Source organism: Alosa sapidissima, chromosome 19, assembly GCF_018492685.1.
Source record: "Alosa sapidissima isolate fAloSap1 chromosome 19, fAloSap1.pri, whole genome shotgun sequence".
Classification (NCBI taxonomy): Eukaryota; Metazoa; Chordata; class Actinopteri; order Clupeiformes; family Clupeidae; genus Alosa; species Alosa sapidissima.
This window is the reverse complement of record NC_055975.1, coordinates 10,363,179-10,390,528: the sequence shown is the minus strand read 5'-3', so window position 1 is coordinate 10,390,528 and position 27,350 is coordinate 10,363,179. Positions and strand designations below refer to the sequence as shown.

General features: G+C 40.0%; 1 protein-coding gene across 5 annotated transcripts in view; it reads left to right on the top strand.

Annotated features, from left to right (window-relative positions):
* Positions 1–27,350, top strand: part of esrrb (estrogen-related receptor beta) — a 54,857-nt gene that overhangs the window by 3,377 nt on the left and 24,130 nt on the right. For 2 of the 5 annotated variants that reach the window (XM_042073235.1, XM_042073234.1), the window contains 3 exons: positions 6,336–6,404; positions 16,970–17,382; positions 25,701–25,817. In XM_042073235.1, coding sequence (XP_041929169.1) covers positions 16,983–17,382; positions 25,701–25,817 — 517 coding nt within the window. In that variant the 5' untranslated portion in view covers positions 6,336–6,404; positions 16,970–16,982. Of the gene's footprint in view, positions 1–1,233; positions 1,698–6,335; positions 6,405–16,969; positions 17,383–22,939; positions 23,010–25,700; positions 25,818–27,350 lie in introns of those variants that run through there. The other 3 variants (XM_042073233.1, XM_042073236.1, XM_042073237.1) reach the window with 3 other exon arrangements.

The window sequence follows — 27,350 nt, the reverse complement described above, 5'->3', positions numbered from 1 at the left end:
TTGCCTCCTATTATTCACACGTGTCTTCTCATGTTTAACGTCATGCTCATGATTTCAAGATAGCACTTTAGTATTTCAGCCTCAGCAGACACTCACTCTATAAATAATAATGCATGCTGGTCCTCTTAAGGTTTAAGGGATGTGTTTGTTTCATTAAGTTCAATATGCACTCTGCATTCCTTCCTTACCTCCAGTGCTTAATGAAGAGTGAGGCATAGGCTGTCCACAGGTAATTAAAGTTAGTCACTGATAACTAATGATGACTTACTGACTCAATTCACTCACTCAATTTACTGATACACTTTTGCCAACAATGCTAAGATATAGTGAACATGCATCTTCAGTCATTCTTCCAACAGTGTTAAAAGCTCCATTGTACTCAATATCATATTCTACAACTTTGGGATCGCTTTATAAATCCTTTATCTCGGCATCACTGAAAATGAGGACTACTCTCAATAAACTTCCGAGAAAAAAAGGTTGAATGAATGAATTTCCGTTCATGGGGAGTGGGAAAGCCACTTCTATCCCTGTTGTCACTGTTAGGAGCAGACTAAGAATATAAAGGGTCCAAGGGATAGCGCTTGGTTTCGCAGGATCCTCTTTTGATTTATCTGGAGATGTTGTTAGTTGGTTACTGGCACTTGAAAGTCCATCATGACGAATACTTCACATCAATTTTAATATCCACAAAGTGACAGTGGAATGTGAAAATTTTTAGATTTTTTTGTAAATAATTGACTGTGATTTTGGTGGCCCATATTGTGTTTATGAAGATGAAAAATATAATTTAATATAATGTATTTGAAAGTCTTTCGAAAACCGGTTTTAGCATTAACGACATGGTTTCCAGAAATGTCTTAGAAGTTACTTCAACAAACACAGAAAAACAAAGCTATTCTACAAAAAAATGTGAGCTGGTGTCAGTGCTTCGGAAACTTTATTTCAAGAATCTATGTGATAGCATGGAGAGACATCTTTTTGTGTGTGCGTCGTAATGCACGTGGATCTGTGTAGTGGGTTGTTTGAGAGAGCCCGAGTCCCCTCCCTCTCTCCCGTTCTCCCCTCCCCCTCCATTGAGCCAGCCCTCTCTGTCTCTTTAAGTCCCACCCCCCACCCCCCAGAGCCAGCTAACAGCAGCTGTTCCATATTCATCAAACTCTTCAGTCTTAAAGAGCCCTATCCTTACCATGGAGAGAGTCATTCCTCTCTCTCGCTCCCTCACGGTCACTCCATCTCAGTGCTCTCTCTCTCTCTCTCTCTCTCTCTCTCTCTGTCTGTCTTTCTCTCTTTCTTGCACACTCCTCCCTTATTACTTTCCTTGTGTCACTCTCTCCTCTCTCTCTCTCTCTGTCATTCACTCTTCTCTCTCTCTCCTCTCTCACACACACAGACACACACAGACAGGACCGTACGTTGGCTCACTCATACTCGCACCAAAACGCACTCGCACCCACCCTTCTCAGACACATGCACTCGTACACATTGACATACCTGTGCAGATCGGGGGGTGGCAACGTGCTGGAGGTGTTTTGTTTTCCTGGCGCTGGCCAGTGAAGGGTCTCGACGTGTGTTTTGGGGGCAGAAGTGGCTCTGCGTGCCTTACCTCTCTCCACCTCTGATTCCTGGAATGCTAAATCTGGACTGATGGACATTTCAGAACTTTGCATCCCTGATCCTCTCAACTATCATAACCAGTAGGTGCTTTTTTTTGTCTTTTCCCTGTAGCCTATTTATTATGCTTTCTGTTTTTTTTTTTTTTATTAATTGACTTGGTCACTCATACTCAGTTTCTTTTGTTTTAAGAGTTTTAGTGCAATCTTTTTCTTTAAGAGATTTAAGAATGCATAGGAAATTGCCGCTTCTTCTGAAAACTTTTTCTTGCTTTGGATACAGACTGGTACTTTCTCTGCATCTTACCCCAACTCAGTTTAAAGTCCAAACCTGCTGTGACACTTTCATGCAGTTTCATGCAATTTTACAGGAACTATCCCTGTTTGACTTTGGAGGTGTGAAATTGTAGAATTGAACCACATTTTGTACAGCTGTTGTGAACAGGGCAGGTGTAAACCTCTGGTGCAGGTGTTTAGCTAATCAAACGGATTTGTGGGGATCCCGTTTTCGTTTCTTCCTTTCTTTACTTGCATTTAATTCTCTCTCTTTTACTCCAAGTGTATTTGGGTGTGCACTGGAAAGAGTAACACCAAGATGAACAGAAATAGACAAAACACAAAAATGGTCCCACGTGTTAAAAAAAAAAATCCCAGCTACTTTGGGAAGCAGTGGTCACTTTTCCCACACCATTTTGTAGAGATAGAATAAATCTGAGCACATAAGGTGAAATGCATCTATGTGCTAGGGATTGGCAGGGATTAATTACATGCCTCAGTGTTTGTGGGACAAATGAAACCGGGCGGTGACCCTGTCGAGCTGGCCAGGCAGCATCCTGGTGCAAAAGTTATCCTGAGCTGGGGCAGTTCCGGGTGAGGAGAGAGGGAGACTGGGGACCTGTGTGGGGCAGTAAGACTGTGTTTGTCCACTACCAGGGAATTTAGTCAGTTTAGCTTCACTCAGTGGACAGCATCGTTATATTTCTATTGGGACATAAACTGTTTCAAGTCATTTGTGTAATTTTACTTTCATTTCATGCACATATATCATTACTTTTAATTTCTCCAAGAGAGATTTTGGTCTCTAATTTAGGTGGTGTGGAACTCAGCAGAGCTGAATACTGATCAATAGTTATTTTCACATTTCTCCATGCTAAAAATATTAATATGGCATGTATAAATGCCACAAGTGCATTCTAGAACTATTAGATAGGCCTATGTTCCATCTTAACCAGTTAATTATGTCCACACTGCTTGACAAATTGAAGAGAAAGAAATCATGACTGACATAAAAGTTTGATAACAGAAAAACAATGGGGTGAAACTACTAAAACTAAATTGCATATTTTTTGTCTTTTCTATGTGAAGTAATTTTTTTGTCTTTTCAAGAATGTCCAAAGTAGACAGGACTAACTTAATTTAAAACCAGATATCTTTGAAAGGTGGGCCTAAGCTCTAATGTTCACCAGTGTATGCTTGGCTATTGGCGTATTACTTTCTAAAGCAGGTACTGTAAATAGTAATCTAGTCTCTGCCTTAATCAGGTTTACAGTACTGAAACTACTCAGCTCCTGTCTGGGCTCCCTGGTGGCCCCAGTTTTACTGGTGTCACTTGCACAAACAATTTTTTAAATATATGATCATGTTGTAATTATTAAACAGCCTCTTTATCTGAAACAATAGAGCATTACGTGCTCACAGATAATAATTTTGACACATCTCTATATTCTAAGATAGCACAACACAAAGACAAACACAATGTGTTTATTGGAATCATAAAAAAGGATAGACAGCCATACAAGGGCATCATTAATAAACTTCTAATTTTATTAAAATTACATAACGTACAATCTATGTTTTCAATCTATGTCTTAGATCTATCCTCAAAACTGAAAGTAAATCCTGCTTGCGCAAAGGCTTTTTTAAATTGATGCATGATTTTGTGAACTGGAATGGATGTGATTAGTGATTGGTACAACCAGATTACAAACACAAATCCTTTTCTCTGCAACAACTACGCAAATGTTATGAAGGTGTTGAGAATGCAAATAAATACATATTTTTGCAGTGATTAGTTATCACACATGCACAAGTATTGTACAGAAATATTTAATAGACATGTTGTCTATTGAATATTTCTGGTTTTAAACAAAGGATCTGTTCCAAGAAACAAAAATACACACAAAGGTGTCGTTAGTTATTGCCTGTGGTAAAGAGCCCAATAATGAAGATTCAATTCAATATTAAAGAATAAAACATGATACAATATGAACTGCAATAACGGCGCTGCACACAAACAGGCAAGGAAGACCATGTGTTGATTTGTTGTTGTTTCAGTTACCCAATTTTCTGAATATTGGAAATTGCAGTGTGAGAACTAAATTCATGCTGTCATGCAATAAATAATGTAACAACAAATACCGCTGTATTGTTTCTGTCAATGTGTCAAAATTACATTATGTAGACTAAATTTAGTAGCTCAAGTCAAGTTTGTTAATAAATCTGTCTAGGCATTTTTATGAGATATTTTAAGTTTCTATTAAACAAGGTACATTTCTGACATTTTCAACCTGCTTAAACCTTATGCCAATTTCTAAAATAATACCTTTAAAACATTATGCTTTATGTAGACTTCTGATATTGGTCTCCATAAATATATCTCTATCTATATAAAGGCTAATCTTTTCTTTGGATGTTGATGTTAAAAGTCAGCAGAGAATTTTAGAGAACTCTAAAACACCTTAAACTAAATAAATGTGTTATGAATATCTATGTGTGTTTTTTGCGTGTAATATTTATGTGTGTGTGTATGTGTGCGTGTGTGTGTGTGTGTGTGTGTGTGTGTGTGTGTGTGTGTGTGTGTGTGTGTTCATTTTGACTGGACAGAAATGTGAAAGTTTACTCAAATCAGAAGATGGTTGAATGACACATCCTTTCACAGGTGTAGTCTATTTCAACCATGTAAAACCATGAACATTTCATGTCTTAATGGCATCTACTCTGTGTCTGTTTATCACAATGCTTTACATATAGAGCATTTCTTTTCTCATCTGAAAAAAAAAAACATGCCACAATTCCTTTCGAGGTACAGTAATCTCAGAAAAAGTATAACATGAAAAAATAAAATAGAAATGGATGAATAAATGAAATAATATGTGCATTAGATGAGCATTAGGTGACTTGATATGCATGGAGCTGTGTGAAGAAGCTGTGGTGAACATGTGACTCCGAGACAGTGCAGTAGTACTGGACCAAATGTGCATATTCTGCCATGCTGAAGTAGAGTGTGAACATGTGTGTACTGTTTGAGCGGAGCAGGGTGTTGTGTGGGCTTAGATGTGTAGCAGAGTGGCCATAATGGAATATGCCTGGGTGCCTCTTCATTAAGCAGGCTCGGAGAGCAGACAGTGGGATGGTTGCATGGGTGTGTGGTGTGTATAGATTGCCCCCAAGGGAGAGCCATTGCCCTGGTTTCCGCTGGTGTGTGGGACAGTCCTGTCCACTGCGTGTTTATTGTTAGACGGAGAGGGCTGATAATCACATCTAGCCAATTTCCGTTTTAATGGGCGTGACAGTTTTATGTTCTGCTAGACTGTATTTTTCTGCAAGTATGTTTAAAGAGTAAAATTACTGTAATCACAGTTACTGCTAAGAACATGGACAGACCTGATCTCGAATGTGATTTTTGGCATATAGTTGTCATATGAAGAGTAAAATGAACTGTTTTGCGTGTGAATTTTGTCTGTTGGCATTCTCCCTTTTCTCTAAATTCCTGTCATCAGCATCTTCTATTTAAACCTACACTATTTGAATCCTCGTATTTAACCCTACGCTATTTGCATCTTCTTCCTTCTTCTTGACTGCAATTGTTATTTTTACAAGGAAATGATTGTAACTGTCCTGTACCCAGTGCAACAAGCACCCAGTTATTAATTACATTTCAATTGGTTTGACTCCTTTCCTGCCTTAACACGTGGAACATTTTCAATGCGTATTTGTAGTGTTGCATTTGGCCTGTGTCCATTTGTGTGTGTGTTTGGATTGCGCGTGACCTGTGTCTGTTTGTGTGTGTGTCTGGGTAGTGTGTGGCCTGTGTCCGTATGTATGTGTGTCTGGGTTTCATGTGGCCTGTGTCCTTTTGTGTGTGTGTCCGGGTGTCTATTTTCCTGTTCTCCTTCCGTCGTCGATTCTATTACATTTTCAGAAAACAAGGAAGCAAAATTGCATTAGCATGTCCTAAGTTAAAAGCTCTTTGGTCTTTGACTGAGTGTTTTCAGTACTGGTAGGTTAATCAGATTTTTCCTGTCTTCATGGTGATGGTATCACACGGTAACCAAAAGCAATGCTGAGCTCAGAAACTATCCAGATGGGATCAGCTTACGGTAATTTGGTTTTCGAATACATTACCTTCCGAGGCTGCCGGGCCGCCATCGGTCACTCCCATCTTCTTAGGCCCGGTCCCTTTGCTCTCCTTCCGTCAGGACAGAGGCCCACTAAGCACCTCTTTGGATTAGCAAATTTACTGCCCTCCTCCTCTTTATCACCTGCCCATCGCTGTCTCCCCTCCTGCGCCAAATACCAAAATGCACCGCTTCTGAAGTAGGAAGGGGAAGCCATCCTGGGGAGGGTTAAGAGCCATTTTACCATATATTTTGTGGGCAAAGAAAAAAGCTATGTTGAAGCTTTGTTTCGCCAGTCTCTAAATGCATTTCCTTGTATCAACAGGAAGTCGTTGTCCCACACTTTAGGCCGATTGCTCAGTCCTTTGGCCTCTCTGGATCCTTCTCATTTCTGGTAAGCCCTGCACAGCAGTCTCATTCCTTTGCAATGTTTAGGTGCATAAAGATGTTGTTGAGTTGTTTAAGTATTAAATGGGACAATTTCTCCGATTACATTCAAACTCCTAAAGCTCATCCCCGGGACCTGTTTACCATATCGGCATTTGAACTAGTTATTGAGTTTTCCTCTCCCTCTGTAGACCAGAGTGATATTCTCAAAAGCTGTAATAAACAACAAACTATTTTCTATGTACAGACTATGTTCTATGTTTATCAATGGAAAATCAGCTACTGGCTTCTTTTAAAATTAGCCCATTCTACATTTAGATGAACAGAAAAAGTAGCTTTGAGCTGAATCCAAGCCTGACCATTATGTTCTAGTGAACTCGTGTGGTCCCAGTACGGAGTCTCAATTGCTCTCATAGGCAGAGCATAGACTTTATGTTCAGGGAAGCAAGACGCCATTTTCAAAAACATTAAGGGAAACATTTGTCTCCACCCCAGTCAAATAAGAGTCATAGTTATTTTGTGTTGTTTATTGTTGTCTTATTATAAAAGCCAACAACATTAGGCTCTATTATTAACCCACTGTTTGAGGGGCGTGTTGGTGAAATAATTTTCTCTGGAGTAGGCTTAAAGTAACAATCAATTAGTGTCAATATTTGGAGAGGGCTGATAGTAGCAATACTGTTCTTCATTTACATTTATGATTGATACAGGCAGTTAATATCAACGGTACGTCTTAATATGCTGTGTTGCTGAGGAAGACCTGATAGTAGTGTAGCACAGTAAAATATATATTTTATAGAGTATATATATATATATATATATATATATATACTCTCTCTCTCTCTCTCTCTCTCTCTCTTATATATATATATATATATATATATATATATATATATATATATATATATATATATATATATATATATATATATATATAGTTATCAAGGAGCTTGTGTATTGCACCTGTACTGTTAGCAGCTTTGGGGTAAATTAATTAGTATAGTAGTATAGTTATAGTTGTATTTTAGGTGGAATGTTTTGTTCAGCATTCAGGGTAATGCATTTCAAAGACCAGACTAGAGGAATATGACAGATCAATGTTAATCCCAGGAGATGTGTGTCTGTCCGCTCTGCGTAATAAGGCTACAGTATTACATCTTTGTAATGCACGTTACAGAGGGCAACAATATGAACTAGTTGTCTAAAAAAATCCTAAACATTCTGTCAGTTTGTTTAAATGCAGCAGTGTTCAGTAGGCTGGTGATGAGTCAAAACTCTCTAAGTGCACCCTGATTATAATGATCATTTATATGTACAAATCTGCATCCACCATCACACATATCACACAGCCACATTGTGTGTAAGGTACCAGACACCAGAGGAGGCACAGACCCCCCCCCCCCCCCCCCCCCCAACCTCCCCCAATAAATAGGATTTTAAATGCAGACTGCTTTTCCATTTACTTCTGAATTTACTACTAATTCAGACTTTTGATTGACGCCTAAAACTTGTCTTACCTCCTAAAAGATACATATTCTAAGTGTTTATATGAATGAAATCCTTTCATAGCCTTGAAATTGCTGATATGCATCTTCTTTACCCCCTCTGCCTTCTGTCCAATGTGGGAGCTAAGTGCCCCCACCCCGACACTGTATACAACTCTGTCAGCTTGACAACTCGGTTTGACAATGTTATCAAATGGTTAACAATGGTATGCAAATAGGTAACTCTGACACATAAACTTGCTTATCTTGTAAAACTATTTTTCCAGAAATGGTTTTGAAAAACAATGACTGGCTATCTGATTTGTTATTCTGAATAGTCAACCAGTGCACTGTCCATCTAAACCAGAAATACTTAGCCATGGTGTTTACAGATTATTTAGCGTGTAATATGTCTTTTAGCACATTAAAAACACTCAATGGGCATGTTGAAAAGTTTAAAGCGTTTAGCTGGAATGGGTCTTTAACACATCTGCTGACAGGCTAGCCTGCATACCATTCTCTCCTCCTTAGCATTGTCTGCTCTGATCTGTCATTGCATGGATTGTAGCACTCCTAACCTAAGAAACCGCTCCATGTCATTTATTGCAATAATCAAAGGACATTCTCAGGTAGTACCTTGGCAGGTTTACAGTACATCACATCAACATCGAGTCCGAAATATCTCATCTTGGTAAAAGATCAAATATCTTCAAGTGACAATACACAAGAACAGCATTTTTTTAACTGAATATTTAAAAATATGTTCACACAATAGAGTTAAAGTCTGTAAGGTATAGGCCGTTTATGTTCCTTCAGCTGTTTGTGTTAATATTTGCGTTATTTCCATATTATAATATGCCAATAGATTCACATTCATAACTATAAGCTAAAAGTATTTTGTGGTGGGAAAGGTTGAGCAGCACAAAGCAGTTCCACGTAGGACACCCAAATGGCCCGCAGCTGCCCTGGTGGAAATGAATTACACTGGGAAACTGATTCATTTACAGAGCGAGGGGTTGAGGAAAGCTGCACAATGTGTGTAACCTGCTCTTTATTATCCCAGCGATCAGGTCATACCAAAGAGATGACACGATAGGAAGTGCAAATAACTATAAGGAAAAGCACGAGAGACATCACATTCAGAAGGTCACAGCCAAAAGCAGGCCCATCATATAGCATACTGGACATAGTTTTTCTTCTGGATACTTTTTGCTTTCCCTACACTGTTGATAGTTATATCCTCTGCCTCTCTTTATTTCTTTAAGTGGGTATATTTTTCATTCTCTCTTCCTCCAGAGCATAATGTACCAATACACTAAACATGGTTGCTTCTATCTAATGTTTTCCCTATCCTAAAGGTAACCTTGGCATCATCCCTGCAATGTGACAGTGTGTTTAAAAATAAACTGTGGTCCATTAGGAGGGTGTAGGACTTTGGGGGTGGGGTGGGGGGGGGGGGGATGATAATGCCTGCGCCAGGAATGGGTCGTGCATGCTTGGGTCCTTGTGTCCTCCTCACCACTGCAAGGGTATCACTGACAGAGAGCGTCAGCATTTCTACTGTCTGTTCCTAGAGTGAACGTGCTCTGTCTGATTAGCACCTGGCAGGTCAGTTCAGAGTACCCTTCACAGTTCATGCACACATTCAAATTCACACACATGGGACTTGATATGTAGACATGCGTACTGTGGAAGAATTGAAATGTATAATTGTTGAATGCATAAATATGAGTGTATCAGAGGTTTTTATGTTAACCTGATGTTGGATGTGTATCACGTTGTGATTACACATACAGTACATGGTGTTTTTTTATTGACTTGAGGTTAAATCACACAGAAATTTCACACAACATTTCTGCTGATTGTAGCTAATAGACCGTATTCTTGATAATCCTGTGTAATAGCGCAGTTATATACTCCACAGTTGCCAGTGAGCATTGAATCACTAAGTCCTCATCCGTCCATGAAGTATCCATCATGTCACTCTGATGTATATCTGCCTCTGTAAATTCTTTAGTGGATTTGAAATACTCAAGCCCGAAGGCAGCAGGGTGATGATGATGCTTTTGTGTCTTTCTGGTATGAATCAGAAGTAATCGCTACAGCATCTGTTAAGTCCACTAATTTTCACTTCAGAGATTGTAAGAAGAATAAAAAGCATACAGTACATGGTGGGTCAGACTACAGTATGTTAGCACTTAGCAGCATTTGTATTATTGGTATCGAGCATGCAGTCATTTGAAGGTTATATTTCAGAACAGTAATTGGAGGGCAGAATAGCATTAGGTTCGACGCTTAACTCTGTTTATTTATTCAATCAATATGAAAACAGTCCATCTCAATAGTAGCTCTGATTTCTCCTGACAGCAGAGTGGATGGAGACCTTTTTCTGACCCCAGCAACACACTGCGTCCACCCTCAAATCACTACTATTACCACAGTGTGGGAGCTCCAGAAGTTCTTTATATTATCATTTTATGCTGGGATGACAGAACATAGAATTTCTTGAATGTTGGGTTGCAAACTACAAATCTAAGGATGTCCAAATATATATTTTTTTAAATACATGAATTATGACTATAAACCTCTGCCATTTCTACTTCTTTCATGTGATCTATACCACACTAAAGGTAGATGCAATGGGAATGCACAGCTCTTATATCAAGCCCTACCTTGAGACACAATGAGTCTATGACACATGACACTATTGTAGTCATTTTTCTCAGGCTGTGTTTGGTAGCAGAAAGATCACACTTATACGCACTTCATTTGTCTTTATTATTATTATTATTATTATTATAATTATCATTATTATTATTATTATTATACATTCCAGTAATAAAAATAATAGATTTGTTTACAACAGTTGTTTCCAAGCACACGCTCCATGTCTATTAATGGGTATGGAAGTAGATTCTATCCTCCAGGAGGAAAAAATAGGGTTACTTTTGAATCTGGTGTCATAACCCCACTCAGACTAGATTCATCTTAAGTGGCAGCATGATGCATTGACATTATGTGTTTATGACATTTATGCCATCCACATGCATTTTAAAAGTACAAGCAAGAGGCAACAGAATGGCGAAGACATTAGCGTCAGGTGGACACAGGACTCGGAACGCTGTTTTGGACAAGGCCACTGCTCTTATGTATGCATTGTACTTATTCAATGCATATTTAGCTGCATTGCTCACATTTTAGACCCAGCAGCTTTAACATTACAACATTAACAATAATACTTACTTGCAGGTGTTCTATTTACCATACCACGCCATCCAGGGAGTAGAATCAGTAAAGTTGTTGCACAGCATAAAATGATTGTGTATTTCTTGGAAAATGCTGACTTAAGCCATTCTAAAATATAGCTTGTAAATTACCTTTTAAACTAATCTACCTTTTTAACCTTAGTATTTTGGTGAGAGTGACATTGTGTTTACGTTAAACTCATTTGTGAGAAGGGAAGTTGGGCGGGCCCCTCCTTTCCAAGCTGTGGGTAATTTGTCAATTATCTCCCCATTGCTATGCAAGGCTACTGCATGGGCTCCAGGTGACACAGGTGGTCGTAACAGTCACAGGAAAGAATTAAGAACTTCTTTGTTGTCATACAAGTCCTTTTATGTGCCGGAAAAATCAATTATGTTGGTCACCAGTTAGCAGGTTCACTGCATTTGTCACAATGTGCAGCTGTGTGTGTACACGTGTGTTCAGTACCCAGTGGCAGGCGCGTAAACACTGTTGCGTTCAGCAATGCTTTAATTGTACAGCACAGCCAATAAACTCACAAGTACTCAGTGGTGTGCATTTCCCCATGTGACACCGTCCTGTGGGAATCCCCATGGGGGGAAGGGCATCATTTATGATCGTACAGGGAATACTGTGGGTTTTTTCAAAGCAGGTGGAGCACCCCCATCTCAACAAGGACAGTTTATGAGACAAAGATTAATGAACTAATTTCATGCATCACTCCTCCACCTCTGTCCCCCTGCTCACAATGCCATCTCCATCTCTATCTCTCCCTCTCTCTTCATCTCTCACACACACATATAAACACACACACACACACACACACACACACACACACACACACACACACACACACACACACACACACACTCATAGTACACACACACACAATCACCACTGTGATTTACACCAGACAGAGCATAGACGTCTTTAATCCATAACAATAATAACTCCATATCTCTGAGGCCGGGTTGAAAGATTGTCAAAATGTCATGATCAGGTTTCAGAACAAGTAAAAACCAAACCAAACACCAGAAATGCATACATTTTTGTAACCAATTCAAACTTCAAGAGACTCTTTCAGAGAAAATAATTTGCTGTTGTAATGTTTTTTTTAGTTTATTTAATTTAATTTATTAGGGACCATGTACAATTTTAAACGCTAAATAAATGCTACTATTCAATGCATTGTACCAGAGTTACAATTTAATTTACAGAGTAATTCACATCTGCATGTGAGTTTACCTTATAAGTGATGTCAACATATAAAATCAAATTTGATCTTCCATTATGACACCATGATGGAGGGTCATACAGATTTATTTTTATGGCAGGTAGAAAATGGAACTGGAAATGGAAGATACTTTTTCTCTCATTTTCAGAGGCCATTTTCTGGTACTTTTGATATGAAAAATTACTTCTAAAAACCCACAATACATCTGTAACCCACTGTACTGTCTTAATGGTTTAAATGTTTAAATCACATTATACCTTACAGTTAGCCTGGGTGAACCCAGATGAACCTGTTAGCAAATTTGAATTTGCTCTGTAGGTCCGTCTGGAAAGGATTCCATGAACTCCTATCATTTCTTGTAAACAAAGGTTTTAAAGGCATTTGTTTACTCAATTCCAAGGAAAATACACATTCCTGGGGTTTTGGTGATTGACATTAATGGATTCACCCAGACTAGCTTACAGTCATATTTCTACAAAATGTTGCAAGAAACCAAATAGGATTACTTGTAAAACTGTACAACTATCTGAAGGTTCTGCAAGGTCCTAGAAGTGCAGCACTAAGTGAAGCAGATTAGGAAGACAATATATTGTAAAGGTAGTTCAGCAGGTTATAGTTCCATATTACATTAGGTCTTGATGGCTTTAGAATGTAAAACACTTGGCAAACAATGTTTGTCTATGTTATGCTTTGTTGGTGGGCAAACATCTTTATCTCCAACTTCCAGGTCACAGCAGTAAACAGGATGTGAATTAGTATCTTAACTAATCTTTGATCAATTAACATAAAGCTCGCTGTGAGTGCATAGCAATGTCCTTGACAAAGTGACATTGGGTTTCCATAGCAACTATGCCCTGCTGGGTTGCTTGACCCCTCATTACTCCTTTCAACTACGGTTTTGATGATAGTCAACTTAACAACTCAGGTTTCCATTTCCAGCTTTCTGTGATACCTGTGATTCATGTACCTTCCTTTTTACTATGCTGTGTGTATTCTGTGCTGTTTGTATCTGCTTCTTGGGTTTTCTGTTGAATCTGAAAAGATGTCTACAGCAAAGACATGAACAAAAGTTTGCATCAATTGTTACATATTATCCAGGTCAGGCCTTGCACGACACATATCATTTTAGTTAGCAACATTAGCAAAGGACTTCCAAAACGTGTCTGATCTTTTAAAGCCATTATACCATCAGACATTAATTCCAGAGTTAAAAAGAAAAAAAAAAATGATTAAAAATCCTCCCTTGTGTGAGCTGTACACGAAATGAACTACTTTTTCCATATGAACTGTTCAATTCAAGAGGGAGCTTCACCTCTGGGTTTTCACAGCTATGCATTAACTCCTTAACTGCTATGTAGTGCTGTGCTGCCGTGGCATTGAGCTCACATCTTTAAGCGTGTGTTTTACCTTAAGGTTGGAGTATCAGGGCTAATCATTGCATCCACACAAAATTGTTGTTTAATAGAACTTAGCTTGGCATTTTTGTCACACTCATTATGTTATCATTTGAAGCAATGCAAACTAGGGTTGGGTACCTTTCACATTTGAACCAATATTGGTATCGGTGCCTGGTGTTCGTTTTAGGTACTCAACGGTACTTTATTTTGGTACCTTACTCTCACTGAATCTGTAATGCCTGGTTTGCAACAGCAACACAAATGATTGGGGAAAGGGGATGTTTTATTGGGCAAACACATCTGATCATGTCCATTTTAACTGTTGGCATCAAGCCAATGATGGGAGGAGCATCTTCCTCCTCATTCCCCACATCCTATCCTTTTAAAGAGGAAGGAAGGAAAAGATTGATAGATACAATCAGCATCCAGTCACAGTGCTATCTCACTGGCGGAACACTGGATTTTCATGATGTTGTTTCAAGTGAGCATAGGCTGCAGCAGTAGGCCAATGAGGAGAAACGAGCTCTATTGAATTCTCCACTGAGCTGGGGGTCTTCATTGCAGGACCATGGAGCTGGGTGTTCCCCTCCCCTCCCAGTTTGGAGACAACCAAGCACCGGCTCTCCAGCCTGCACACTTTACAAACTATTGATTTAGCTAACGGCTATTCTCCATTGGCACGAGGGCTGTATGGCAGGCAGCTCTATTATTTTCATAACTAGCTCCCATGCTTTCTTTCGGAAGAGAACATGATGATGTTCTCTTCCGTTTCCTCCTCTTCCTCTGTCTAAAGGATCTGCTCCGTGGCCTATATCTTTCTCTTCATACTTGCCTTGTTCTATTCAATCCCACCACTTCCCCTCTCCTCTCCACTGTCTCACTCTCTGTTCCTTTACTCACGTAGATCATCCAATAGTAAATCTGTCAGACTTGTATAAAGGACTGATGTTCTTCACAACAAAGAGTTCCCTTCTGTGTCTGTTGCTATAGATCAGCGTGTATGGGGACTAATAAATGAATGAACAAATCCAGAACTACTGACCGGTTGCTGAAAATGATTAAAACGGGTCCCTGTGGGGTTGAGGGAATCTCTTTAGTCTCTAAGCCAATCCCATATTATATGCAGATGCATTCTCTCTGCCCCCCTGATATGTACACACAGGCCCACAGGCATATTTACACACTCTATCCACAGACAGACCTACACATTTGGAAATTGCCAGACTGAGGACCCCTCCCATATTCCCAGGATGGCTGTTAACCAAAAGCTTCTGAAAAGGCAGATGCATTATGGGCAGAGCTTTGTCTGGGCTCATCCCACTTCATTTACATGGCTGTGCACCAGATACCTTCTCAGAGACGGGTACACAGTCACACAGATACTGTATGCATAAAGACATGGGGTCCTGTTATAGCCATCCATATGAATAGTCTGCTCTATATATATTTAGTTTAGGTTTTCTTTTTTTTTTTTCATTTTTAAAGTCAACTTTCTGTCTCTGTTTTGGAATGGTTGGGGAGGAGTTTGGTGGCTAGTAAATAAATGAAATGAATTGAATAAATGGTTACATTTTGGACAAAATTAATTATTGGCAAAGGTGTAGTCTTTTCTCTTCTCTTAACTACCCTAAAAAAGGTGAGTTAAGATGCCAACGGGTCACCAACTGTGCCCTCAGTGAGCTGATGCTAGACCACCATCTCGTTGCTTTCTGGGTAGCAGTGGCAGTACTTGAATTTGGAGGAAAACCTAGAGTGCTCTTTCAAAGGGTTTATTCTTCAAGGTCACTGGATTTAACAGGGGGCATTTTTTTATTATTTATTTTAGCCATTTGCAGAGATGGCTTGAACCTAGAGATGTGATGAATATACATGGCAGACCAAAGGGACGGGAACTTTGGAATGAGATTTAATTTGACACGTTGACCCTGTCCCCATGGTCGGAGAAAGCTGGGGTGAGAAAATAAGGTTGACCCTTTCACCCTTGGACCTGCTGTCACCCATCCTTACGATTAAATCAGATACGTAGAGGCAGTGTGTAGCACACAGAGAGATGGAGTGGAATCATATCTGACTTCCTCTACCTATAGTGTACCTCTTCCAGCATTATTCTTGTTTTTATTTTCCTTTAGTGTTCTTTAGAGTCAGAAAAAAGAAAAACACTGTTACTCCACGGTACAGCCGGTTTATTGACGGACAGCTGTTTTATTTTTTCCGGTTACTCCTGCACCTGCAGTATAATCTATCAAGGTGTACAGGCTCCTTTGGATCTCCTTAGTGTTCTTTACCACAAGATGCTTCATCATTCTTTTTAGACTTTATTCCTCTTGATCATCTCTTTAAAAGCATGTGGCATTATTTATTTTTTGTGATTTGTGTTGTCACCCAATACCCAAATGTTCATTCCCCCAAGAGTGTAGCGCTGTAGCTGACTGGCTGCTTTACCAATATTTTTTTTGTTTGTTTTTTTCCGTACTGACAGTACTCGGTGACTTTGTTAAATGGAGCTCTATATGAACAATTGATGGATTTCTCTTTAGTTTCATTTAAGCTACATTTAAGCTACATTTTCTAAGTAGCTTGCCCATTACTGCTCTAGGAAGCACATTACACTGGCTCATTAAAGTTGCACTCAAGGGCCCCCTATAACCACTCAAAATCAGAAGTGTTCCAAGGGAGGAGACAGATCTGGAATGGAGGTTTATTCCTCCATGATTTTTACTCCATCACTCCATCATTTGTTTTTGTTCCATCATGGAATATCCTCACCCACTTATTTCACTGATGGGAGGCAAAAAAAAGTTGGGCAACAAGGGAAATATCTTGCACATCAACTAAAGGTATCACGTAGCATGTGGGATCACTATGCTGACCTATGTATATTTCTGGTTAGGATCTTGCTAATGGTACTAAATTAGAAAAATCATTTTTTCCCCAGTTATTGAATTAGCTTTGCGTGTTGCACATCAATGACATTTTGCCTAATGTCTTTAATTGGGATCACTTTATATCTATCTATGCCAGGCATAAGACAGCGTTGGTTGGACCTGATATATCATTTTCCGTTCCCTCGGACTTTAGCGAAGTAGTGACATTTTACCTTCTGACAATACTATATGCCTCATGTTCTTCAGCCACAGCTCCAGCTCCCAACATTGTCCTGCCACTTCTTAACTCTGTCCTCTCCTCTGTTTCTTCCCTGTTGCCCCCATCGCAGGCTGCTGAACAGAATGGCCGCTGATGAGAGGCACCTGCCCTCCAGCTGCGGCTCCTACATCAAAACCGAGCCCTCCAGCCCGTCCTCCCTCATAGACACCGTAAGTCACCACAGCCCAAGTGGCAACTCGGACGCCAGCGGTGGTTACGGCAGCGGCCTGACCGGCCACCCCAATGGACTGGACTCGCCTCCTATGTACACACCGGCTGGCCTGGGCCCCAATGGAGCCTGTCGCAAGCGCTATGACGACTGCTCCAGCACCATCATGGAGGACTCGCCCATCAAGTGCGAGTACATGCTCAACTCCATCCCCAAGCGGCTCTGTCTGGTGTGCGGCGACATCGCCTCGGGGTACCACTACGGCGTCGCCTCCTGCGAGGCCTGCAAGGCCTTCTTTAAACGAACGATACAAGGTAATGTTCATATCTTGTGTCATTTTCGTTTGTGTGTGTGTGTGTGTGTGTGTGTGTGTTATGTGTATTTTATATTTCCTTTTTTCCCTATTTTCACTTGTCCCATTATTGCTGTCCATACCTGTAAGCTAACACACACACACACACACACACACACACACACACACACACACACACACACATACACAACATACACTCTCCCCTGACCTACTTTTATGGTGTCCCTTGCTCCCCACTGCCCTAAGCAGCATTGTTTCCCACACACACATGCATGCACAGACACACACACACACACACACACACACACACACACACACACACACACACACACACACACACACACACACACATACACACACACACACAGATCTCTCTCTACTGTGACTGGAATATACTGACTCTGGATCATAGTTGTTTCTCTGCTACACCTCATTCAGATCATATTGCATGTTGTATTTATCTTTTTCACCCCTGAAAACACACTCACACACACACACACACACACACACACACACACACACACACACACACACGTGCCCTAGTCAAAGGGCCAAAACACTCAAAAGTAAGGCAGATTCTTTTCCAATTCCAGTTTAAACCATTACCATCTACTGTATGCTTTGCCTGTATTTTTTTATGACTGAAGAAAACAACCAAAATATGGTATAAGTATGAATTCCATTCTCTTGATTAACATTTATACCTATTAGAATAGGCATTAGAATGGTTTATCAAATAAAAACATTTACTCTCTGTCATCACCTACAGCACACTGCACAGCTCATAACTTGTCCAATTACGTTGAGCATTTCTATGATTATACCAGTCAGACTATTATACCAGTGAAATATGAGTTATATAACTCAACAGTATGGATTTGGTTGTCAAAACGGTTAGTATCACTATTAGCATTAGCATCAGTATTGGTCGAAACAGTAGTTGTTATTGAATGCACTGTCTCATCATTTCCACATTATATGCTACAATAATCAGTGGGGGTCAACTATGCCACCTAATGCCGGCCGGAAATGCATTAAGAGATCATTAAGCAGACATGCCTTAGCTAAGCGCGTGGACAGAGAGAGAGAGAGACCTGAGTCAGTTTGTGGCGCCAGATAATGACATCATCAGCATGATCGATTCATGTGATCATCAGAAATGCATATAGAATTACAGTATCTGATGTAAGGGTTAGCACACTGACTAGATAAAAGCCCATGCTGGAGATAACATGGCTGCTCTGAGTTCCTCAGATTGTTGTCACACTTCCATTAGAACGGACCACTGACCCCAACTGAACCAAGTGGTTAGAGGTCTGTGGAAAAGTCTCCGTTCACTCACTGTGGTACTCATTACCCTTTCTCCTCCTATGTTTTAACAATTTCCATTAACATATTTGGTAAACTTACACTGTCATAACCACATTTATGTGGCATGACATTTTTAGAATAGAATTGTTTTGTTGTTGTATTGGTGGTGGGAAATATATATACCGGTGTATATATATATATATATATATATAATGCCCTTGACTATGTATATGCACATGATGAAGCTGTAAAGAAACATTTTTAGAAATTGTATTTGTAGAATGATGAATGCTGAGGGATGAGAGAGAGGCAGAAATATGTGGCGTTCTATTTTTATCTCAGGAAAATCAACCTGCTCTAGACTGATTAAACTGTGGATTTAAACATCTAACAAATAGTTAGAAAACATTTTTGGTTTGGACAGAACGCAGGTGTCCAAATATCACTGTCTAGGTGTTGATCCACCAGCCCTCTATGTATCAGCTTCAAACAGTCTATGTACCACTTTTTGCTGTCAAACAAAGGCTTTAGTCCAAACGCTGCTGTTTGCAGCCGCCTCCACCAGCAGCAGCCGCCGCTACTGTTGACAAAGGATGGACATGCCCCCCACGCCACATATTTAGAGGTCAGCTTTTGTTCCTTCTTTAAACACATCGACTGGTGACTCGAAGGCTGTAACAAAAGAGAGCAGAAGAGCCGTCTCTTAAGAGAAGCAATTGCCTGAATAATTAAGAGAACAGATACATAAAAAAAAGAAAAACTTGACTATCATTTCTCTCTCTCTCTGTCTCTGTCTCTCTCTCTTCTCTTTCTCGTCCTCACTTTACATTGTCAGTTTGAGATCCCCCCTTCCATGTCTCACCCTCCCATGTGTTCCTTCTCTTTCTCTTTTTTTCCCTCTTTCTCAGAGGGCTGCCTGTAATGGACCTAATCTTGTGCCGTTTGTCCAAGCCACAGGAGTTTTGTCAATAACAATCAGCGTTTGGAAAGTGTAATTAAGGCCGAGGCTTTTCATTAGGACAAGAGGAGGGGGGTGTCTCCGGGGATAGCCATGGCAATTAGAAACGCAGGCACGCGTCACCGGGTAATTTCAGCGGAGGGGTGGAAGAAGGGATGAGAGGGAGAAAGGAATAAGAGAATGACAGAAAGACATAACAAGGACAGCTAGAAGATGAAGAGGAAGGCAGAACAAGCTAAGGACATTCTTCAGATTGAAGAGATCCATCCATTCTTTTGAAAGGAGGAGCACTGGCTTAATGGCATAATAATCTGAGCTGGGTTTTCCCAGGATGCACGCTGACAGGGTGTGTTTCTCTTCTGCATGAGGATGAAAGTGAAAGACAAGACGTGGTGACTGACTAGAGAGGTGACGAGGAGATCATATTATTTAGACAAAAAGCCTTTAAAGAGGAAAACAAGTGACTAATGAGCTTAATAAGGGTGGAACAAGTGCCACACTATACTAAAGAAATAAAGGGGAGGCAGAGGACCATTTCTGCTCTACTTCTGATCAGATATGGTCTTGAGAGACTGTAATTGTTAGTTGGTTTAAACATATGAGGCACTATCTGTCATGCGCTGTTTTGTTTTTTTCCACACACAGAATCCCGTCTGGCACTCACGACTGATGTGCCTTTTAATCCATGGGCAAAACGTGTCCTTTTAATCCATGGGCAAAACGTGTCCTCAGAGTATCAGAATTGATTTAACATTTTCAGTTGTTTTTTTTTGTTTTCCCTGATAAGGAACAGAGGGGTTTCGGCCTCGGGTGGGCTTGTCCCTTTGGGCCTTTAGTTGGTTAGGCCCAAAACAGATTTTGTGCAATAACTCAACAACTGTTGTGCCATTGGGAGGCCTATCACCTTAGCTCATTTATGGAGCAGCAGCCATCTACTGAATCACTACATACACTGTAGTGAATGAAATTTAGTGTTTGACTGTGCAATACCTTGTGATGAAAACATTAAAGAATTTGAGATGTATACTGTAGTATAATCATAATCACATTCCTGGATGCCAAATTTCATGAAATGTTGTCAGTACAGGGGTAATGCTAATGATGCATTTACAAATCACAAGAACTGCTTTAACTGAAATGTTGATATTTGGTATGATTATACATGCCTATATTTCCCCAAATTCCCCAAGGTCCATTTGGCTCACTGAATAAACTGGTCATTAACAGCCAAAATGTCAGTTGCCAATGATGTCTGCATTATTATATTATGATGCACAGGTTCAAACATCGCTCGCGCAGTTTTTAGAGGCACACCTGATTCTGTGACATTTCATCCATAGCAGGTGCTGCAACTGACTCATTTCAGTATCTCAACATATGGTTGTGCCAATATCCTGTGATGTAAGCGCACAAACTGCGCGAAAAGTGACGTGTTGCTGCATCACTACCACATTAAGGAGACATGCCACATTTAGTGTAATTCTGTTTGTAGGGTATAACTTGCTTGGCTGTCACAAAAGTATGCCTTGTCCTAATCAAGCAGTTTGTATTGAAAAGTTGGTAACACTTTACTTGACAGTATCGACATAAGAGTGACATGACACTGTATTGACACATGAACCCTAACCCTAACTATAACCCTAACCCAACTCTAAACCTAACCCTATCCTAACCCTAACTAGTTATGACAAAAACCGAATGACACTTAATGACAGAAGCGTTATGTCATAAATGTTTATGTCATGACACGTTCATGACAGTGTCATGCCACTCTTATGTCAAGTAAAGTGTCACCGAAAAGTTGGTGGTGTATGACAATATGCATGGCCTGTATGGAGGATGTAATGTGGCATCATTTTCATTGTGTGCAGATGGTGTTCAGATTGTATTTGTATATTTGTACAAGTATAGTTAAGTGGGAGAATGAGCGAGAATTCAATGAACCGCGATTACCGGGTGTGGTAGTGGCTGCACTTTGATTGTTTGATCACGTGTGTGTGGGTGTGACTCTAGTACCCATTGGATTTAGGACAACTCTTAAAGGTGCAGTCCAAGACCCCACAAACTTCTTGTAAAAATTCAGCAAATTGCTCTTCACAGTCCTAGCTGTCTGTTTTTTCAACGTTTATTCAGTAAACTGTGGTGTTGGTAGGCCTACGCAAGCACCCCTGGCTATAAAAATGAGAAAAGAAGCATAGTGGCTTCTATACCTTCAATAACCTTTCACAAATCTGAATTACAGACAATATTGTTCAACAATGATCAGATCTCTTATTTTCATAGGCAAGCTATATAATAGGCTAATTGGTGTAACCAGTGTGTTGGTTTAATAATAGTGTCTTCTGAATATCAATCCCTTTTCTTTTACTTGACACTGTAATCAATGCAACCACCATATTTCTGTACTGCCATATCTAAAGATCAATCAAACTCAAACAAAGTTGTTTGAATTCATTCACCCACTCAAAAACATTTTGGTAGTTTGTGATGTGATTTGTGTGATTGCCCAGTGAAAACACTGTGGCTCACCTGGTTTTCAATCAACCTAAAAGGGCACGTCACTCTGACCTCCACTGACTACCCCTGGCTGACAAAATCAAATTCAAGTCACTAATGCAGAGTGACTTCTGGGTCTGCACCCGTCTACCTCAACTCAATAATACAAGCTTGCACCTTCTCAGCCAGTGTGTTCCAAATGCTCTCAGAACAGGCTGCCCCTATCTACTGTACCTTCAGGAAACTCCTGTCATCTCTTCCCAGAGCACTTACCTTCATGACACATCTCACCAAACATAAATAATAGTTAGTGAGCAAAAAAAAAATTTCTGACTTTGGTTCGGTGGTGGAGTAAGATGGCAATGTGTCAGTGATGTAAAGTAGCCTGCAATTGAAATGATTTTGATATCACAATGCCATTCGCCTCATTCTGGTGTTCCATTTCATCCTACCAACCCAGTTCTAGTAAGCTACAAGGAGGAGATTTTTGAAAAAGCTTTGGCCTTTCCCTTTTGATACTGTATGAATGTATCTGATTGAGTTCTCCACACATCCTCATTGCTGCAGGGGACATATGGTGAGATACTGTGAGATATAAAAACTGATCTGATCTTTTGCATTTTTGTATAATTTCAGATGTCAAATAATTCCCATCGTTCAGTTAAGCCTGTCCTCATTCCCAATCCTTCTAGTTCTTTAGGCTAAACATGTAATTTGGCCCTACCAATGAAATATATACTGTATATAAATGTGTGTGTGTGTGTGTGTGTGTGTGTGTGTGTGTGTGTGTGTGTGTGTGTGTGAGAAAGTGTGAAATGGAGAACCCAGCTGAACCCCACCCACTCTTCTTATTGGTATATGAGGTAATAGACCTTGACAGTAAGCCTGTAAAAGTCAGTTTAGATTTTCAGGAGGAATACCTGCCATTTTACTGTAATTTACTTACAGAACCTGACTTCTCCAATACGCCCCGGTCTACTGGCACAGGTCCTGAAAAGCCATATAAGAAATTGACATATAAATACTGAGAAAGGGAGTGTATAAGGAAACAACCTTTCTTTTTCCAGTTTCTATTTATGTTAAATAAAATAACCTTTGATACCAGACTAAATGAGATTAGAAATGTTAGGTTTAATGGGATGACTGGATGGACAGTATACCAGGGGGGCGTGTGTTTGTTTCAATTATCCTATGCTCCAAATCTACTGTTTACCATCAGGCCGCCTTCAAAAAATACTTTGTGAATATTTGCATTGCCCTCGGTATTGTCATCAACTCTGTGTGTGTGTGTGTGTGTGTGTGTGTGTGTGTGTGTGTGTGTGTGTGTGTGTGTGTGTATGTGTGGTTCAGGGTTTTATATACTTTTTTATATACTTATAATTATGTAAGGTTTCACATTGCACCAGCACGTACATACTGTATGACACCAGCTACTTTGAGTTGTTAGCTTGCATGTAGTTGAAGTGTCAAAATATTACTGTTAGGAACACATGCCACATCTGTTGTTCCCCGTTGGTGGAACGCACTACTTGTTCCTACCAGAGAAGTAGCATCCCTCTCTACCTTCAAAAAACTCCTGAAGACCCAGCTCTTCAGAGAGTATCTCCTCTCGTAGCACTACCTACACTAGACTTACTAATTCTCTCCATTACCACCTGACTAGAACTGACACTTGACTGTATATTCACTGCTGCACTAACTTGTTCTTATCATACTCTAACTTGATTTCCCTTGTTGTGAGTCGCTTTGGTTAAAAAGCGTCAGCCAAATGTAATGTAATGTAAGAAGAACATATCCTTCCTTCCTTAGTTTATTTTGATATGATTTTGTATTCACGGTATCTTACATTGGAAGTATACATTTTATTTAGCTATCAAACCAAAGCAATCATTGCTAAGTAGCACATAATTTAGATTGTTTTGTGCAGCAGCTGCTTGACAAATGCAACATAAATGATGAATGCATGTGAAACACAATAACAGGAAGAGGTTCTATCACACTTTATCAACATTATCTTTTCTGCTTTATTAATCCCCCAAAACCCGCAGCCAGAGAGAGGAGTTGGCATACTGATTCAAATAACCCAGATAATGGGAGGGAATTTCTAATTATTTAAGACATCTTGGGACATAACACTTGAGCTGTACAATAATGTTGGCATAATTGCAAAGGCTGGTAGTCTTTCATTTGTGCCAGAAAAATATGACTGCAAATCTAATTTGTGAAGAAGTCATTTACAAATATATTATATAGAAACACTCACACACACACACACACACACACACACACACACACACACACACACACACACACACACACACACATTCATGCACATTTTAATCACCCATGCTACTCAGAATTCAGGACCTTATTTGCCATCATCCTTTACTCTAATTGAAGTTCCTGTGCACCACCTGGCCTGCAGGAAAACAAACTTGGTTGCAACCACTCACCATTGTTAGCAGCACCATACAATGGAAAAAAAAAAAGTTTTATTTATTTTGATACTGAATTTGCTATTCCCAAGTATCTAGAGTCCAAATGCTGGGTGTGAATAATGTATCAGTACAATGGGTGTCATGTAAATAGATTTGGTGAGCGTGTGGTTGTGTGCATGGGAGCGGAGTGTGGATGCATGAGTGTGGGTGCAGACTGGCGAGGAGGAGCCTGGGCTCTGGGAACTCTGCAGAGCAGCGTTGGGTCCTCCTGGGGCCCAGTGTGGAATTAATGGCACACATGCAGACGAGCTGAATGGAATGGGAGGCGCTGCCTGCCTCTCTGTGTCTGGGCCCACAGCGGCGCTCTGCTCTACATCTGCTCTCCTCTCCTCTCCTCTCCCCTCCTCTCCTCCTCTCCTCTCTTCTCCTCTCCTCCTCTCTTCTCCTCTCCTCTCCTCTCCTCTCTTCTCCTCTTCTCCTCTCTTCTCCTCTCCTCTCCTGTCCTGTTCTGTCCTCTCCTCTCTTCTCCTCTCCTCCTCTCTTCTCCTCTCCTGTCCTCTCCACTCTCCTCTCCTCCTCTCCTCTCCTGTCCTGTCCTGTTCTGTCCTATCCTCTCCTCTCCTCTCCTGTCTTTCCTCTCCTCTGCTGTCTCGCTCAGTTCTCTGCAACACCATTCCCTTCCTTCTTTGTTTTCAGTGTCCCACAGTATATGCACACTTACGCTATTTATTGATGATAGATAAGAAAGCTTTTGTTCTTATTTCTGATCACTATGTTCTTTACAGATGTCTAGCTCTTCTCAAAATAATATTTACAGACATGTCTTTCTAGATGCTTGATGGGTGTACCACTGTGTATGTTTGTGTAATTTATTTTAATATACACTCATTCAAGAACCTTCCTATTCAATTCTTTGTATTTTTTAAGCTGTACTTTTGACATGGGTGTATCAGGGTTAGGTCTGTGTGTATATTTTAAATGAATTGAAATCATTTACCTTTCCTATTTTTTTTTTAATAATCTTCAAAGCATTTTACGTGAATTAAAATGGCCACTATGACAAAAAGTACCTTTAGTAAAACCTAGAGTGAATACCTGTCCTCCATCTCTCCACAGGTAACATTGAGTACAGCTGTCCGGCAACAAACGAGTGTGAGATCACCAAGCGGAGACGCAAGTCCTGCCAGGCCTGTCGCTTCATGAAGTGTCTTAAAGTTGGCATGTTGAAAGAAGGTAAGAAATATAAACATCCTTCTCGTCTGTGTGTGTGTGTGTGTGTGTGTGTGTGTGTGTGTGTGTGTGTGTGTGTGTGTGTGTGTGTGTGTGTGTGTGTGTGTGTGTGTGTGTGTGTGTGTGTGTGTGTGTGTGCGTGCGTGTGAGTGTGCATGTGCGTGTTTTGTAAATATTCTAGTTTCACATTGCCATGGGCTCATGATGCAGTGAATGTGGATATGAAGTGCTGGTCACAGAGTGAGTCTGTCCACCTATGTGTGTCCACCACCCTGCCTGAGCCAGCTGGTGGTAAATAATGCAGTGTGTGGCTGTGGGGACAGAAATATGCTGAACAGGTCAATCTCTGCATCCCACTAATAGAAGTGTAACAGTATTCCAACTGGAAAAGCTTCAGCATGGTCTCTTAAGCACACACCGCCTCTCACAGGCCTCCCTGGCTTATTGATTTGCTAAATGTTTTCCGAACATCCAAACTCCCTTCCTGTGGATGTTTTTTTTCCCCTAGTCATGCCATCTGGGAATTCTGTGACAACTGAACATGCTTCTAGTGGATTTTCCCTGTTCTCTCTGTCTGTCTGCCGGCCTTTTCTATCTTTCTTTTAATCTATCTATCTATCTATCTATCTATCTATCCATCTATCCATCTATCCATATATCTATCTATCTATCTATCTATCTATTTTCTCAGTCTAGCCTCCCCCTGCCTGTTTTCAGGTCTGGTGTCTGGAGAGATACAGAGACCTGGCTGGTTACAGTTTTTCTTAGTCGCTTTGGTGCTTTTTCTATTATTAATTTTACTTTATTATTATTATTATTATTATTATTTTTATTTTATTATTAACATTTGCACAGCAGTTAGTGCATTTCTCAAAATAATTGCTGAAAACCTAGTGGATAACCTGCAAAAGCACGTCTCTTGCTCAAAATGGATAGTCCATTCCTCAAAAGCAAGTATTTATGTCAATGAAACTGCCAGTGTCATCAAAATGAGAAGTCTTGACACCATCGTTTATGAACAAGATAGTCAAATGGCTTTGTCATGTTTTTCTTTACGACAGTTTATGCTCTCAGTGTTTTCCCATGCAAAAAAAGGTCAGAACTCGGTGACACTACCTGAAAATGCTCAAGACAGCACTATACAGTACTTGTACAGCCATTTGAAAACTACAGTAAAGTTACAAATTGCTGTAGTTAGGGGAGTAAGTGAGTACAAGAAACTGAATATGTATGTTTCACAGTTTTACTGTATATGCTCTTTGCAATTCTACAGCATTGTGACAGAATTTGATAACTAGTTCACCAATTTTGTATGTAATGACTCAAGCAATAAAATGAAGACTATTAGTTTTATTTGGAACAACTATTCAGCATCCATAAGTATAGTTCATTTTGACTGACATGACAAAGCAACTGATACATGTTCAAAGTTATTTGCAATAATTGTTTAGAGGAAGGAGAAATTGCTACTATGATGTGCACAAATGTCTAAATGTTGTGGAGGTTGATCTAATAGTTATGAGAATTTTCATTCTG